Source organism: Mercenaria mercenaria, chromosome 13 (genome assembly GCF_021730395.1).
Source record: "Mercenaria mercenaria strain notata chromosome 13, MADL_Memer_1, whole genome shotgun sequence".
Taxonomy (NCBI): Eukaryota; Metazoa; Mollusca; class Bivalvia; order Venerida; family Veneridae; genus Mercenaria; species Mercenaria mercenaria.
In genome coordinates, this window is record NC_069373.1 from 24,211,981 (window position 1) to 24,230,794 (window position 18,814).

The 18,814-nt window shown below is 35.3% G+C and overlaps 1 protein-coding gene across 2 annotated transcripts in view; it reads right to left on the reverse strand.

Annotated features, from left to right (window-relative positions):
* Positions 1 to 4,426: 4,426 nt before the first annotated feature.
* LOC123529323 (reelin-like) overlaps positions 4,427 to 18,814 on the reverse strand; it is a 418,269-nt gene continuing 403,881 nt past the window's right edge. For both annotated transcript variants that reach the window (XM_045309613.2, XM_045309612.2), the window contains exons 58-60: positions 12,758 to 12,872; positions 10,308 to 10,486; positions 4,427 to 7,731 (exon numbers count right to left, since the gene is read on the reverse strand). In XM_045309613.2, the coding sequence (XP_045165548.2) occupies positions 7,674 to 7,731; positions 10,308 to 10,486; positions 12,758 to 12,872 (352 nt within the window). In that variant the 3' untranslated portion in view covers positions 4,427 to 7,673. The remainder of the gene's footprint in view (positions 7,732 to 10,307; positions 10,487 to 12,757; positions 12,873 to 18,814) is intronic.

Below are 18,814 nucleotides of genomic sequence, written 5' to 3' on the forward strand. Positions count from 1 at the left end.
TACAGAATTATGCCCCTTTTGTACTTAAAGTTTTTTTGCAATCTTCGCTTTCTGGGTATAACTTTAATGCAATACAAGATGAAGACTTGAAACTTAAAATGTATCTTTATCATCATCATCTGCATGTGTGGTAACAATCCACATAACTGATTTGTATTTTTGACCAAATTATGCCTCTTCCATACTTAATTTTTTTAACAAACTTCGTACCGCCTCGGTAGCCTAGTGGTAGAGCGTCCGCTTCGAGTACGGGAGGTCGTGGGTTCGATCCCCGGCCGCCTCATACAAAAGACTTTAAAAAAAATGGTACTAGCAGCTTCTTCGCTTGGCGCTCAGCATTAAGGGGATAGTGCTAGGACTGGTCAGCCCAGTGTCAGTATAATGTGACTGGGTGGGGTATCATGCCACATGTCTACAGCGTGATATTCCAGTGAGGCAGCACTATAAAGTTTGGCATTGTGCTCACTGCTACAAGTAGACACCATCGTTTATATGACTGAAAAATTGTTGGAAAAGACGTTAAACCCAAACACACACACACACACACACAAACAAACTTCGCTTTCTGGACATAACTTTGGTACTATGTAAGATAATGACTTGAACTCAAAATATATCTTTACCATCATCATCTGCATGTGTGGTAACAATCCCAATAACTCTAATTTGTGTTCTTGACAGAATTATGCCCCGTGGTGTATCTTCCTTTTAAAGTAGAGGTCTCTTATTGAGACATATATTCATTTTACTGTCAAATCGCTGAATAGTGGAGCCCGCTGTCTTACGGACAGCTCTTGTTTAACCAACGATGCCTTACATTGGTGGTTTTACACCTTATTAACTGTGTGCTTGTTCAAACGTGAATTTGGACCCTTGATATAATTCAAGTATACATATACAAGGAGAGTATGAAAAAGTCGAGAGTAAAAACGATGCCTTTCTAGATGTACTGAGCATATTTATATGGAAAGAATTTGTCCTCGCTATTTCTCAGCAAGTATTCGCCAGATTTCCATCAAACCTTGTAATTATTATTGGTACAAAACCTAGTTGTGTATGTGTGAAGTGGGTTTCATTTGGATGATTTTTCACTTAATTATGGCCCTTTATTAACTTTTCTTTTTAGACTGTGACTCAATGCAGACTTGGAGCGCCGGTATAATTTACAGACTCCGGTACATACCGGATTAACTAAATTTGAACGAAAATATCATAAATGTGTATATTTTGTAACTATGGTGATACTAACCCTAACCTTTAGTCAGTATTTTATGCATATTGTACACTAAATGCATGCGGACATGCAAAAATATGCATATTTTTGCCGTGCGCTAATATTGATAATCACTTTCGGGCATGCGCAGAAGACCGCTCCAAGTCTGCAATGAGTTACATCGTTCTTTTTATGTATATGGAAAAAATTTGTCCGCGCTTTTTCTTGGTCCTTATATGCCAGACTTTTATCAGACCTTGTAATTATCATTGGTACCAAGGCAAGTTCTGCATGTGCAAAAGCATGTTCCATTTGAATGATTTTTCACATAGTTATGGCCCTTTATTAATTTTTTCTTCATATGTTAATGGAAAAAATTGTCCGTGGTATTTCTCAATCATAATATGCCAGACTTTTATTAAACCTCATTATTATTATCATTGGTACCAAGTGTAGTTGTGCATGTGCAAAGCACGTTCCATTTGAATGATTTTTCAAGAAGTTATGGTCCTTCATTTGTTTCAAATATGAATAGAGTTACATTGGAAAAAACTTTAATGATTTTCTTACATTATTTCATACGTTGTTAACACAAGGTCCATAATTCTCACACCAATATTTGATAAATTATGTCCCAATTTTACTTAAAATTTCAGGTTGAAGAGTAGATGCACTTTCACTCTGTTATTACTGAGTGGATTTGAGTCAGACATAAAATAGTAATTCCACATCATCACCCACATCACATTACTTAAAGGCAATAACTCTCACTATAATATTTCTTGAATAATGTCCCCTTTTTACTAAGAATTGATTCACTTTCACTATATATTTATTATTGGTATTACTTAATGGATTTGATTCAAACTTAAATTGTTTTTCCACATCATTGTCCTCATCATATGACAAAATTTTAGCACATGCAGTTTACAGTTAATTTTTATGCTTTTTCACCATATCTGTGTTGTTACTAAATGGATTTGATTCAAACTTAAAATGGTTGTTCCAAGTCATCACCCACTTTTACGTCAAAAAGTCCATAAATCTTCTTGTCCAAAACCACAAGGCATATAGCCTCGATATTTGGCATGTGACATCTAATGGTCCTCTCTAAATATTTTTCAAATTATGCCCCTTGGGTGAAAAGAGGCCCCGCCCCGGGGGCCCCAAGTTTTACATAGACTTATATAGGAAAAAACTTTAAAAACCTTGTCTGAAACCACTAGACCTAGCCCTTTGATATTTGGTTTGTAGCATTGCCTTGTGGTCCTCTACCAAGTTTATTCAAATTATTACCCTGGAGTGAAAAGAGACCCCACCCCGGGGGTCCCAAGTTTTACATAGACTTATATAGGAATAAAATCCTTCTTGTCTGAAACTGCAAGGTCTAGGCTTTTGATTTGGTATGTTGCATTGCCTGGTGGTCCTCTACCAAAAGTGTTCAAATTATGCCCTTGGGTGAAAAGTTTTACATAGACTTATAAAGGAAAATACTTTAAAAATCTTCTTGTCTGAAAATTCAAAGCCTAGGCCATAAATATTTGGTATGTAGTATTGCCTAGTGGTTCTCTAACAAGACTATTCAAATTATGACCCTGGGGTAAAAGGAAGCCCCGCCCCAGGGTCACTTAGTTTTTTTATGAGTTATATAGGAAAAAATACATTAAAAATTATCTGATCATATTTCCTCGACTGTTAAATTATAATTACCTGATACCCCAAGTAATTAGGGGACCTTGACCTACTTTCTTGTTTTTTAAGATACAGCCTTGAAAATTGGACGACATATACAGTTTTGCACTCCAATCTTAAAACTGACTTTCAGTGACCATGAATATAACCTAATGACCTTCTTTCTTAATATTTTAGCATCAGTTTGACATTTGAAACATGTAGTTCATATTACTTAGGTGAGTGATCCAGGGTTCGTCTTGTATGAATTATACCTCCTTTATGCTCAAAATTTCATTTTAAAGTGCCTCTTTGCTCTATCTCAGTTATTACTACACTTTGTTTCAAACAATAGTTCCACATTTTTAGCCACATGATATGGCTCATGATGCATTACTCTTGCAGAAGTTTTCTTTGAATTATGTCCAATTTATACTTTGGTAGTGTTTTGATTTCACATTCACTCTTATCTCTTTTAACCTTTAGCCTGCTAAATTTCTAAAATGGATTGGTCCATCATTTAGTTTTGGCAATACCATTTATTTTCTGAAGGGCGTTCTCTGAAAATTTATCGACTGTATAAGTGAACAGTGCAGACCATGATTAGCTTGCATGGATATGCAGGCTGATCTTGTCTGCATTGGTCGCAAAGGCAGAATCACTTGCCGCCAGCAGGCTAAAGGTTAATACTGAAATACACTTTCCCTCTATCTCTGTTAATTACTAAAATACGTTTGATTCAGACTTTAAACTATTTTCCAATATCGTCATCCACATAGCTCTAGCTTCCTCGGATGTGGTTTAGTTTGCTATCAAACATCACAGTAGTTGAGTGTGCTATCTCCTGTGACAGCTCTTGTCAACATACTAATTATTTCAGTTTGCAGATAATCTTTCAGTGACCTTAGTTTAATTACAGAAGCAAGATTGACCATTGTAATAACTTTCCTTACTTTAGATCGAGAACAGTCGCAGACAATCCCAATCTTCCTTGTTTCAAGTTGCTGACACAATCAGAACAAAATACAGTTATTATACTGAAAACGGAAATAACAGGCACAGCCCCAATTTTTCTGATCCAAATATCAGGGATAAGAATTTCCGCAGAACCGTGGATTTTGGGGCTGCCGGGACTGTTTTTGAAATTGATGCAAATCCGTTGAGAAAATTTAAAGGGAGGTTAATTAGATTAGTTCCTAAAAAATGGCGTCCTTCTGCAGAAATTTGTAAAATAATCGGAAAAAAAATCAGAAAGATGGACATATAAGATCAAGGAGTGCAATAGGCTTGTCAAGAATAAATTTAAATTCAGTTTGTTGGACCGTAAAGTGACCATAGGTGATGATGAAAACTCTTAACAATGCTTGTTAGAGACGACGTTGTGAAGCCTCAGAAATGCTTTAAAAAGCCATAGAATCCAGGAGCTTGACCACTGCCGTTTTTCCTCTTGTTTTCAATTTTGCCATTCTCATCCCTAAGATAAAAAGTAAGTTGATTATATCAACACACTGCACTGTCAGGATTTCAATGACAACAACACACTTAAAAGTATAAAGATTTTATACATGTATATTTCTTTTTTACAGACATCAAACATTTCCTGTTCAATCTATGGAGAACTGACAACTCAAAATTTCTAAACATTTGCAGGCGAAAAGACATCACTTGTGTGTTCATTGGATTAAATTAATATCATTTTGTTTTGATACATGAGTTTGACTGCATGTTAACCATAAAAAAAATTGAATTTGAATTAAGGTATATTTTTTATCTGAAACTGCAATGATATGTAAACAATAAAATTTTGATATTTTACTGGTAACTGATGTCTTTTCACCAGATGGTTTCAGTCAAATAAATAAAGTTTATTATAACTATTAGTTGATTTTATATAAAAAAAAAACTGTTCAGTCATTCATAATGCATCAGAAAATGGCAGCACTGCTGAAGGAAGAATTGGCAGTTTTAAACCATCAAGTATTTATCACATCATTAAAGTATTTATCACATCATTTACACATTGCTGAATTATTCAGCAAATATACAGGTACATGTCAAAATTTAAGTACATAGTGACTTGTCATAATTTTTCACATACCCATGTCCGCTAAATCTGGATCACATTGAAGCACATATATTATTTTTGCATGTAACTGATGCAGACCTTATCCAGGCTAAGTACATTGATCCGAGAAATATACCAGAAATATAGCGTAATAATATGATAGAACATGCTTTTACTGTTGAGAAATATCGAATCAAGTTTTTGTGTTACTTTAAAATACACCTTTCAGGAAAGTAAAACCATTAAACATCTTGGCAAAGTAAAACCTTCAATAAGAATAAACTCATCAAAAATTCCAAAACCTGGTTTTCAGTTCTTTGCACAAATTCAGTTTTCTGATCAAAATTTAGGTATTGATGGAAAATGCAAATTATTTTTCTTGCAGATCAAAACAGTATGATTTTATCCACTGATCAATGCACTTGGTGTATATTAGGACTGCACTTGTTGCTAGCAAAACAAGTTATATTACATTTCCTGCTGTTAATGCTTTTATGTTTCTAGGTTAGAATTGAGGATAAAAAATATTATATAAAAACTGGTCATTCTTAAATGATTTATCACTGAAGGAATCAACAGAGCAAAATCATGTTTCTTTTGTAAAGATAATATATGCTCTTCCATTTGATCATAATTTAGCCAACACAGGGGTATGACAAATGTATATAAATAGATTAACTTATAGTTTCTAGAGATTAAGGTTAAAACATTGTTTTGTTGGAAAAGTAGAGAAATTATTTTTGTAATGTTAAGAAAATAAAGTTCAAGTAAAAATCTGAAAAATAATGTATCATTTTTTTACTTTAGCAACATTACATTTCGGTTTGATCCAGAAAATCTTATTTTACTCTTCATCAACAAAAATTCAAAAGAATTTTATTAAAAAAATCATCATTTCAATAGATAAGATTAAGGTTCATTTGCAAAACTCATGGTCACCTGATCTTTTTCTGTATGTGAAGGTTCAAAATGAATGATACAGTAGGTAATGCAGAAGACTGATCAAAAAGTAATGTCATTGAAGCTATAAAATATGACAGTTGATCGAAGAGTAATGTCACTGAAGCTATAAAATATGACAGTTGATCGAAGAGTAATGTCACTGAAGCTATAAAATATGACAGTTGATCGGAGAGTAATGTCACTGAAGCTACAAAATACGACAGTTGATCGAAGAGTAATGTCACTGAAGCTACAAAATACGACAGTTGATCGGAGAGTAATGTCACTGAAGCTATAAAATATGAAAGCAGATAAAAAAATAGTGTCACTGAAACTAAAAATACAAAGGAAGATCAAAAAGTAATGTCACTGAAGCTATAAAATACGACAGTTGATCAAAGAGCACTGAAGTTACAAAATACAATAGGTGATCGAAGAGTAATGTCACTGAAGCTAATACGATAGTTGATCAAAGAGTAATGTCACTGAAGCTACAAAATATGACAGTTGATCAAAGAGTAATGTACAAAATATGACAGCTGATCAAAAAGTAATGTCACTGAAACTAAAATATACAAAGGAAGATCAAAAAGTAATGTCACTGAAGCTATAAAATATGACAGTTGATCAAAGAGTAATGTCACTGAAGCTAGTTGATCAAAGAGTAATGTCACTGAAGCTATAAAATACAAAAGCAGATCAAAAAGTAATGTCACTGAAGCTAGTTGATCAAAGAGTAATGTCACTGAAGCTATAAAATACATAAGCAGATCAAAAAGTAGGGTCACTGAAACTAAAATATACAAAGGAAGATAGAAAAGTAATGTCACTGAAGCTATAAAAGATGACAGTTGATCAAAGAGAAATGTATGAACTTCTCAGATAAACCAAACCTATTTCTTGAATCATACTGGAATTCTGCCCTATTTTACAGTAAGGTCAGAAAATATTACAAAAATAGATTGCATATACATATATGAAGATATAGATATAAATGGAAAACTTGGTAACAGCGAATGTCACATTATCACCGATTTATTGACGTAATTGCTAAAATTTTGACAGATGACAGCAGAGGTGTTACGTTATGCAATTATGTTTGCACAGATAAATTGCATGATTTAGTTTTGGTGATAGTCTTTCACAATTATTATTATGAAACCTATAAATTTCTGCATATTTTTAACAAACAACAAAAAAGAAATGAAATATTTTCCATTTTTATCAGAACTGAATTAGTGTACTTAAATAATACAAGAATGAATAATGTGCAATGGATGCAGTGACCTCACTTGATGGACTAAGTAACACTACTTTTTTATCAGCCCCCATAGATGCAGAAAGATCACTTATTGATCAACCCTCACAGAAACTTATTATTTTTTTATGGACCTTGAAAATTGCACAGGTGACTGCTAACTCCATATCAACAGAACAGAATTGGTTGAATATTCTGTAGTAGTTTATAATAGACCTAAATATCATTCCAGTATAGTCAAGCAAATTAATTTGTTTTATCTAAAGGAATTTAACAGTTACTTCTTGCTGGCTACAGCTACAACAATCATAAATCCTTGTGTAAATTATTTAACCAGTTAAACAAAATTTACATCAGGTGTTACATGTTGCCTATTTCAAACAAATCTTCCTTTTAGAAGTAAAACTGCCACTTTTAGTTTCAATTTACAGCCTCCAGTTACTAGTACAGCCTCCAGTTGCAAGTAGAAAGTGATGAAGATTTCCTTTGTACCGCAGTAACACTAGTCAGTAGATAAAGTTCATTTATTTTGAAGATAAATGTCTCTTCCGTCTTCTGTAAAATTTCATACTTCTTCTGCCACTACAAGTATAACAAAATTAAGTTTCAATCAGTATAACATTATAGAATACTGGTAAGTCAGTTTCAAACAAGTGAATGATTGTTTGTTTGGGTTTAACGCCGTTTTTCAACAGTATTTCAGTTATGTAACTGTACCAGTACAAACCTGTTCTCCGCAAGTAACTGCCAACTTCCCCATATGAAACAGAGGTGGAGGACGAATGATATCAGACACAATGTCTTTTATCAAACCGTCACTGGGGATCGAACTCGCGACCCCGAGATCCATAGATCTGCTCTCTACTGGAAGGCACCTAATTTTCTCTACTGCAGTATAATATAATGAACTGATATCTGTCAATGATGTCAGTCAGTCAGTGTCTAATAAGGGTCCATCTGCCCTTTCAGACACAATGAAGCATAGAAATGCCACGTAGAGTATAGACCGAGAACATGCCCCTTATCATGTTCTTAAAGTGTTATTTTTGGTTTGAATATAGGGGTATTGATTACCTCTCTGCAATTTCCAGAGAGTTTTGTCCAAAGAAAATGAATTTTGTTGCCAAAATGTGACTGTAAGTACAGCGGCCAATGAGACCTAAACGTACTCAAGTCCAAAACTAAGAGTCTGGTTGGAAAGGCAAGCACTCGGACCGGACTGGACACGCGTTCCTAGCGTAGACAGTATCTGTCAATGATGTATAAACAATATTGTACTATATATACAATATGTTGTAACAAAACACTTGGATTAAAATTTGCATATACAAAAACTACAGTTTTGCTTGTTTCATAACATCTATAAATATAACAGAGTGCCAGAATGTCACAATATACGTCCCGTCATAGCAAATTTCTTTACACTAGCACCTGTATTTTAATATGGATTTTTTTGGCCAATTAAAAAAGTTATAATATAAGTTATTTATAGTAACAACAAAGGGAAGCTAATCCTAATGAAAAATTCTATATAACATAAGTCCACACAAAACTTTTTACCAGCTAGAGATAGGTCAAAATACACCTAAAAATTGGATGTAACATGCATGTTGTACAACAGAAAAGTAGTCTCGATTTTTCCCTTAGGCCAGTAATAAAAAAGTTACAATATAAGCTATTTATAGTAAAACAAAAGGAAGTAATTCTAGAAAACAAGGGTGTCTCATTGTGGTGAACATTTGTGCCAAGTTACATCAAAATCCCTCCATGCATGAAAGAGAAATGCTCCGGACAAAGTCATTCTTGTATCTGACCTTTGGCCTCTAAGTGTGACCTAGGGTCCTGGTTCTTGCACATGACACTCTGTCTCATGGTAGTGAACATTTGTGCCAAGTAATATTAAAATCCTTTTAAGAATTGTTGAGTTACAGACTGGACAGGAAAAAAGCCCTTTTGGCCTTTGACTTCCAAGTGTGACCTTGACCTTTCAGCTTAGGACCTGGATTTTGCGCATGACACATTGTCTCATCCAGGGGAATATTTGTGCCAACTGGTATTTAAATCCTGTTTTGCATGACAAAGTTATAGACCAGACAGGAAAAAAATCCTATTGACCTTTAATCTCCAAGTGTGACCTTGACCTTTAAGCTTGGGTTCTGGGAGTTCTCATCATGGAGAACATTTAAGCCAAGTAATATTGAATCCCTTAATGATGACAGAGTCTGGACGGGACGGGAAACAACCCTGTTCATGCCATGTTAACTTTTGACTCCTAAGTGTGACCTTGAACTTTGAGCTAGGTCTGAAATTTTGTGCACGACACATCGTCTTAACAGTACATTTGTGCCATAGAAATTAAATCCTTCATGGATGGCAGAGTTATGGACCGGACAGGAAAAAAGCCCTGTTGACCTTTGACCTCCAATTGTGACCTTGAACTTTGAGCCAGGGCTCTGGGTTTTGCGCATGATACTTCGTCTCATCATGGGGAACATTTTGGCCTTAATGAATGACAGAGTTATGGACCGGACATGAAATTGCAAATGGAAAGACGGACGGACGACGCCAAAACTTCGGCCTGGGATAAAAATTACTGACTTCAAGAAAAATCCCAGGCCCATCCCCACCCAACCCCAAGAGGTTCAAATGGCTGACCCCTTATAAAGAACAAATTTCCAATGTCCCATCAAGTTTGGTATATCTAAGTTTTACTGTATGGTCGGTTAAATGTATAGGTCTATGTGCTTATTTTTGCGATATTTGCCTATGATTTCAGATATATTGCATGTATATTTGATGTTATTTGGAATTATTATACATATCAACATTTTTTCATCTATAGAAAGTAATGGTGCTGCTTTTATAAATGTACACATTAGATTACATTATACATAGTTGTATGCCAGGTCCAGGCTTACATCTATATTATTAGCATAAATGATTAACATCATGACTTCCAGTTTATCAAATATGCAGAACTGCCTTATATGAATAAAATAATTCTGAATACTCCTTTCTCATTAGACTAAAGACTAAAGGCATTCAAATTTGGATAAAACTACTTACACTGACAATTCTCCATCAGGGAACTGGGACTTTATAGAGAAATAAGAAGAATTTGCATATTTATAATGCTACCATTTACAATATTTACTTACGGTACAACTTCAACATGATCTATGGCCCACTGATCAAATCCATGTCCTCCATGCACAGGCTGGAACCATCTGATCTGGACACCCTCAACACGTGCATGATGTGGTATATCATACGATAATCTCCGTGGTACAAGGTGATCTCCAGGGTCATGCCGTGCTATCAACATCCAGTCAGCTCCCTTTACAACCAAATCAATACAAACTTTTAAAATTCAGCCTTTACTCCAACTTTGCGAAAACAAATACTCTCTTTCCACGTAAGTCACACAGTTTGAGAACTTTCATTGGTCATTCTCTCTCTATACAGACTTTTTTTTCTGAACATATATAGTAAGAATCTACATGTTCAATTGAAATTAATACTTATACATACAAATCCCTTGGAGTTTTCATGACAACAATTTTAAGACAACAATTTTAAGACAGACAGATTTGGCAATAGATCTAACATGTAATAAATATCATCAATGACTTTCTGTTGCCTAGCAACTAAACATTGCCTTTGGCCTATTAACTTGGTTTTGATCCAAGATGACCCAGTTTCAATCTCTACATGAAAACAAAACTTCTGACAAAGATTCATGAAGATGAGGTAGGAAAGTGGTCTCTGGAGTGTTTACAAGGTTTTCTAAGATTTGACTAAGTGAACTACTTTTTGACCCTAGATTTCCAAGTTTCAAATTTAACCTAGATTTCATGAAGACAAACACTAACAAAGCCTCATGAAAATCAGATACAAAATGTGGATGATCTCTAGAGTTTTTTAACATCTTTTTTCTAAGATTTATCATACTATCCTAGTTTTAGACTCAAAATAACCCCCTCAATAACTAAACTTTATGCAAAACAAAACAAAAGAAAATATTCTGACCATGTTTCATGAAAGATCAGGTAGAAAATGTGGCCTCAAGAGTGTTTTTAGCTCACCTGAGCACAAAGTGCTCAGGGTGAGCTATTGTGATCGCTCACTGTCTGGTGTCCGTCCATCCATCCACACTTTCCTTTAAACAACATCTCCGCTCTAAACCACCTGGCCAATTTTGATGAAACTTCACAGGGATGTTCCTTGGATAGTCTTCTTTAAAAATTGTTCAAAGAATTGAATTCCATAGAGAACTCTGGTTGCCATGGCAACCAAAAGGAAAAACTTTAAAAATCTTCTTGTCCAAAACCACAGGTCCTAGGGCTTTGATATTTGGCATGTAGCATCATCTAGCAGTCCTCTACCATGCTTGTTCAAATTATCTCCCTATGGTCAACTATGGCCCCGTCCTAGGGGTCACATGGTTTTTATAGACTTATATAGGGAAAAACTTTGAAAATCTTCTTGTCCAAAACCAAAGGGCCCGGGGCTTTGATATTTAATATGTGGCATCATCTAGTGGTCCTCTACCAAGATTGTTCAAATTATCCCCCTAGGATCAAATGGTTTATATAGACTTACATAGGGAAAACTTTGAAAATCTTCTTGTCCAAAACCACAGGTCCTAGGGCTTTGATATTTAGTATGTAGCATCATCTATAGGTCCTCTACCAAGATTGTTCAAATTATCCCCCTAGGTTCAAATATGGCCCCACCCTGGGAGTCACATGGTTAATATAGACTTTTATAGAGAAAATTTTGAAAATCTTCTTGTCAAAAAACCACAGGCCCTAGGGCTTTGTTATTTGGTATGTGGCATCATCTTGTGGTCCTCTACCAAGATTATCCAAATTATCCCCATAGGGTCAAATATGGCCCGCCCTGGAGGTCAGATGGTTTATATAGACTTATATAGGGAAAAACATTGCAAATCAATAACTTGAGAACCACTTTACTCAGAATGTTGAAACTTCATAGAATGAATGGACATGCAGAGTAGATGACCCCTATTGATTTTGGGATCATTCCATCATAGGTCAAGGTCACAAGGACCAGAACATAGCACAAGCAACTAAACTCAGGTGAGTAATATAGGGCCATCATGGCCGTCTAGTTATAATTTCAGCCTACGAACCTAGTTTTTGACCTTAGATAGCTTATTTTTTCTTTTGCTAGATTTTATGAAAACAAACATTTTGACAAAGTTTCATTAATTTCAGGTAGAAAATAAATATTAACAAGATTTGTCTATTATTTGACATAATGACCTAGTTTTTGTCCATATATGACCATTTCATTCTTGACCTACATTCTGATTAGGATCCATGAAGATCAGAGAATGTGGCCTCTGTATTTAATCTAATGACCTAGCTTCCTAACCTAACAGCAACTTGATTTTATGTAGACAAATATTCTGAACATGTTTCATGAAGATCTAGCAGAAAATATGGTCTCTCTTGTTAACAAGGTTCTTCTATAATCTGACCTAGTGACCTATTTTTTTCCCTCAAATAACCAAGTTTCAAATTTGAGAATAGGTTATTCATAGAATTATACATTACCACAAAAATAAAAGCAAGTGACTTACCTTGTTGGGTGAATACTGCAGCAATACTCCTCTATACTGCGACTTGTCTTCTGTTTCAACATTACACTGTGGGGTTTGAGCTCGACAACCAATTTGCAACACAAACATTATCTTGCTGAAATTAATGAAACTAAAGTTAAACAACAGAGTCTCAATTTCTGCAATTTTAACTGTAGTGAATGTCTTGAATTATGATGAGCACAAAATATTATTATACATTACATATTTGCTGTGTATTATTCTTTACTTCTTGTCCGGACAGCTCATCTCATAGTTTTCAAAGCACTGTATCACTATGAATTTACTTTTGCGTTTTTCAGGACATACATGTACCATGCCAGTTGTAGCAGTTATGGTCCTTTAACATTTTACAAGAAGCACAATAGTAACAAAAGACTTTTCCAGGTAACTCTTTATGTGATCTCCCCTTATCTACCATCGTCCTTTTGAAATATAAAAATGAAATAAAGGTTGCGATTAATAGATAACACTGAACACAACAATAAGTTAAGTTAAATTATAACTTGATTACCATGAACTCATTTGTTGGGTTTTTCTATCTTTAGCCCTAGCAACCCCTATGTGCAGTGAAATAAACACGAGAAAGCCATGCATGGACGCTACATACCAAGTTTGATGAAAAGCCATCAAATAGTTTAAGAAAAGAAGTTATTCTAATGTTTTTCAATTTTATGCTTTGGTGACCTCTATGTGCAGTGGTGAGGAACTATTAGGTTCAAGGTACCTAAATGTTATTCTCTATATATTTTATATAAAATTAAACAATTTTCACAGAGCTGCCACACACACCCTAGACCCATTTCAGAGTACAAATCATTTTGAAAAATTATCCTAAAATTGAAATAAAATGAAGAGAAAAGTAGGGGTCCTGTGTCTTCAAAGAGAGATTTTTACCTTCCCATTTGCTTGCTGTAAAACTGCATCAACATTACAATGCAGGGATGTGGTATTATTACTCACACTAAAATTGATTTTTTATTTCACCAAATACAACCTTCTCCCTCATGTTTTTAACAAAATGTCAAAAATACATCCACACTAGAATTTAAACAAAAAATTAGTCTTCGATTAGACCTGTGTGGCCAGCCTAGTGAAACATTACTGCTAAATAAACTGTCTGCCATCAGGTGACTAGACAAGATAGCTCCCACACTGGTTCCTTTTGTACTAGTATTATTATAGGCCCATGTCAAAAACATCAATCAAACTGTTCATAATCTAAGTAGTAGAAAAACAAGGTGCAAAAATGGCCTAAGTTGGTCATCTGAGGAAGACCTTGACCATTTGACCTTGTTTCTGACCAAGTTTGGTAAACATCCTTTTGCAGGTCACTAAAAAATATCTTAAGTGTTCTTTAACAGCTCAGAATGTCTAACCATTAGAACAAATTTTACAGTCTGCTTTGATCACTGTCTGTAACAGTGTTACTTAAAATAGGAAACATTTTCTTAGTAAGTAACTTAGTTAGGATCGAATGAGACATAAAACTTTTGCACTTAGCTGCAGTTTGGTTTGCTTGGGTCAAGGTTATTGTTACATGTTTACTTAAAATAAAACAAGACTGTCATTGACCCTAAAGTACTCACATGTGTACAAGGCTTCAAGTGTGTTTGTATAAGTACAGAGTTAGGTTTCTTCTATGTTTGCCTATATTATATACAGGTCACACACATTTTGAACCTAGGGCAATAATTTGAATAAAATATGGTAGACATTACAAATCTGATATCACATGCCAAATATCAAGGCCCTACCTATTATTGATTCAGACAAGAAGATTCTCAAAGTTTCTTACATAAAAGCCTATAGTAAGTACATGTCAGACACAGGGGCGTGGCCATTTTTTGATCTTAGGGCAATAATTTGGGACAAGTATGGTAGAGAGTCAAACCCTTATATCACATGCCAAATATCAAAGCTCTAGAGAAAATGATTTTTAAAGTCTGATAAATGAAAACCTATTGCCAGGGGCTCGTCAGAGCCACTTGCTTTATTTAGGCTAAATCCGAAGACCCTTGATGAAAGCCTTTAGATTTGAACCGCCAAATGCGCATGAAGAAAAGTAGTCCTTGGGTAACAAAAACAAAGCTTTGACCTTGACCGTTGATCTACTGACCTCAAAATCAGTAGGATTCATCTGCTGGTCATGATCAACTTCCCTATTAAGTTTTGTGATCCTAGATCCAAGCATTCTCAAGTTATTGTCCGGAAATGGTTTAACTGTTCTGGGTCACTGTGACCTTGACCTTTGACTTACTGACCTCAAAACCAATAGGGGTCATCTGCTGGTCATGACCAACCTCCCTATCAACTTTCATGATCCTAGGCCCAAGCGTTCTTGAGTTATCATCCGGAAACCTGTTCCTGGTCACTGTGACCTTGAGAGACCTTTGACCTACTAATCTCAAAATCAATAGGGATCATTTGCTGGTCATGACCAACCTCTCTATCAACTTTTATGATCCTAGGCCATAGCGTTTTTGAGTTATCATCTGGAAACAGACTGGTCTACGGACCGGCCGACCTACCGACCGGCCAAACAAACGACATCTGCAAAACAATATACCCCTCCTTCTTTGCAGGGGCATAAAAATGTCTTCCTACGCGAAAGCAACCTTCAACTAATGGAATCATGCCTATCAAACGCGAACTGTATGTGACAATGCTAGAATATTCGTGTGAAAGCAGCTTATCGATTAACTGAATGGAATCAGTTTCAATTCCGACTTAGAAAAAATATTTATAATCTTGCCCCTAGAGATAGAATAAATACAAAGATAGAGTTATTTTTTTGAAATTAGAATACAGTTAGCCAATATTAATACAATATATATAACAAATACTCCAATACGGGCCATTTATTTTTCGGTGCAAGTTTCGGATTTGAACATATATGAAAATATGAAATGTCACCTAAGTTAATGTGTTTAAAATTTGTATCAGTGCTGTCGGTTTTAAATACTCTCGGTCAGGAAATTTTCACTTGACCTTGAACAGTGACCTTGACCTTTAACCGACAAGCATAGATCATGCTTTTTACTCGACCTTGAACAGTGAACTTGACCTTTGACCTACAAGCATAATTCATATATGTGCATAATCTACATATTGCCCTCTATACAAATACTAAGTTTTATGAAGCTAGCGTGAATCCTTTTTTAGTTATCGCAGGATCCAGATTTGTGGACGGATGGTCAGATGGACAGCTTCCTATCGCCCCAGTTCCACGTAGGCTGTAAAAGACAGCCTAGTCTTACGATTTGTTAGTAACTTCAACCATCAGTATAGTACTAACACAACCATCTCTTTCTAACATCACAGTCTCCTGGTTTTTAGCTTGACTATAGGAAGTGTGGAGAGCTGTCCTACTCGAATCGGCGTCGGCATCCTTCCATGTCCGCACATTGGTTAAAGTTTTGATGTTAGAAAGAGATGGTTGTGTTAGTACTATACTTGCATGGCTGCCAAGTGTACTAAACAAACATCCCAGTAAAAACTACGCTGTTCTTTTTTACTAGTCCCCTACCGTGGAACACTGGAGGGGACGATAGGAATGCCCTCGTCCATCTGACCATCCGTCCACAAATCTGGATCCTGCGATAACTAAAAAAGGATTCAAGCTAGCTTCATAAAACTTAGTATTTGTATAGAGGGCAATATGTAGATTATTACCCACATCATATGACTCAAGGTCCATAATTCTAGCAGCAATTTTTCATTAATTATGCCCCCTTTCACTTAGAATCTAAGGTTAATTTTGATGCATTTTCACTGTATCTCTGTTATTACAGAGAGGATTTGATTCAAACTTAAAATAGTTGTTCAACATCATCACTCACATCATATGACACAAGGGCCATAACTATTGCACCAATAAATCATGAATTATCCCCCCTTTTTACTTAGAATTTCAGGTTAAAGTTTTGGGGCAGTTTCACTCTCTCAGTTATTACTAAATGGATTTGATTCAAACTTAAAATAGTTGTTCCACCTTATCACCAACATCATGTGACACAAGTTCCATAACTCTGGCACTGATTTTTCATGAATTATGCCCCCCCCCCCCCCCTTTTTACTTAGAATTTAAGGTTAATTTTGATGCATTTTCACTATATCTCTGTTATTACAGAGAGGATTTGATTCAAATTTAAAATAGTTGTTCAACATCATCACTCACATCATATGACACAAGGACCATAACTCTAGCTCCAGTATTTCATGACTTATCTTCCCTTTTGACTTAGAACTTCAGGTTAAAGTTTTGGCGCACTTTCACTCTATCTCATTTATTACTAAATGGATTTGATACTTGCAGTTGGCAGGGAACCATGAGATTCTACCTACCTTCTGCCAGACAGTGGCTATAATACCATTAGTACTATAAAACTGTCAATGGTTAATGTCTGTGTGAAAGAGTTGTGCCATTCTAAGTGCTGTGAATACTACAATAAGTGCTGTGAATACTACAATACTGTCAGTACTAAAAACAAGTCAGCATGAAATAACGTGTTGATACTCTACCATGTTGTCAGTGCTAACATACAACTAGGGATTGCACTGACTTTCAAGGGGTTGTGCCATAAGTGCTCCAGTACCGTCAGTGATACAAAATCTTAAGGTTTTAAAAACTGTCAACAGATTACTAGCTGTAAGTCAGGAAATTCTTCTGTCATTGGCAGTGACTGCACATACAACCATCAGGTTACCAAATTAGTTTGTAATCACTAGTGGCTGATAAAATACTGTTGTTAATTTTTTTGTTATACTAACTGTGGATCAGGAAGTAACCGGGAAATTAATACAGTGTTGTAAATAATAATAGTGAGGATATTGAGATCAGAGAGTAAAGGTGAAACTAATGTAGTGTTGTTCATAATAATAGTGAGGATACTGAGATCAGAGAGTAAAGGTGAAACTAATGTAGTGTTGTTACTAATAATAGTGAGGATACTGAAATCAGAGAGTAAAGGTGAAACTAATGTAGTGTTGTTCATAATAACAGTAAGGATACTGAGATCAGAATGTAAAGGTGAAACTAATGTAGTGTTGTTCATAATAATAGTGAGGATACTGAGATCAGAGAGTAAAGGTGAAACTAATGTAGTGCTGTTCATAATAATAGTGAGGATACTGAGATCAGAGAGTAAAGGTGAAACTAATGTAGTGAGGATACTGAGATCAGAGAGTAAAGGTGAAACTAATGTAGTGTTGTTCATAATAACAGTCAGGATACTGAGATTATAGAGTAAAGGTGGTGAATGCTAGTAAGTAAGTAAATAGTAAAGGTGAAACTGAGGTAATGTTGGCCATAATAACAGTTAGGATACCGAGATCTGAGAGTAAAGGGGAAACTGATGTAGTGTTGTTCATAATAGCTGTTAGGATACTGAGATCAGACAGTAAAGGTAACAAGAGGTCAGAGAGTGATCTTGGCGCCCACCATTGCTTCATTTTTGAATGTTCCAAATTTCAAGACAAGCTCAAAATCCTTTAAGTAGGTAACTATGTCAGAATCCAGGTCATCACAGTCCTTGGATCCAGTGATCTCTAATACCAATTGGTAATTTTGGCTCCATACAAGGTACTTACATACCAAATATCAAAGAGATTGGTCAATATTTGAATGTGCTATGAGCAAAGCACAAATATGTCCCTAGGTCAAAATCAAGGTCAAAGTTCATTTCGGTACACAAAACTGTGCATGTGGTCCATACATGTGGTCCAAATTTGAAAGCTGTAGCTTGAGAAATGTGAAAGAAGGTCACTAGATCAATTTCAAGGTCAAAGTTCATTTCAGTACACAAAACAATGCTGTGCTTTAAATTTGAAGGCTGTAGCTTGAGAAATGTGAATGTAGGTTCTACGTAAAAATCAAGGTCAAATTTCAATTCAGAACACAAAACTATGCATGTGGTCCAAATTTGAAGCCTGTAGCTTGAGAAATGTGAAAGTAGGTCACTAGGTCAAGATCAAGCTCAAAGTTCATTTCAGTACACAAAACTACGCATGTGGTCCAAATTTGAAGGCTGTAGCTTG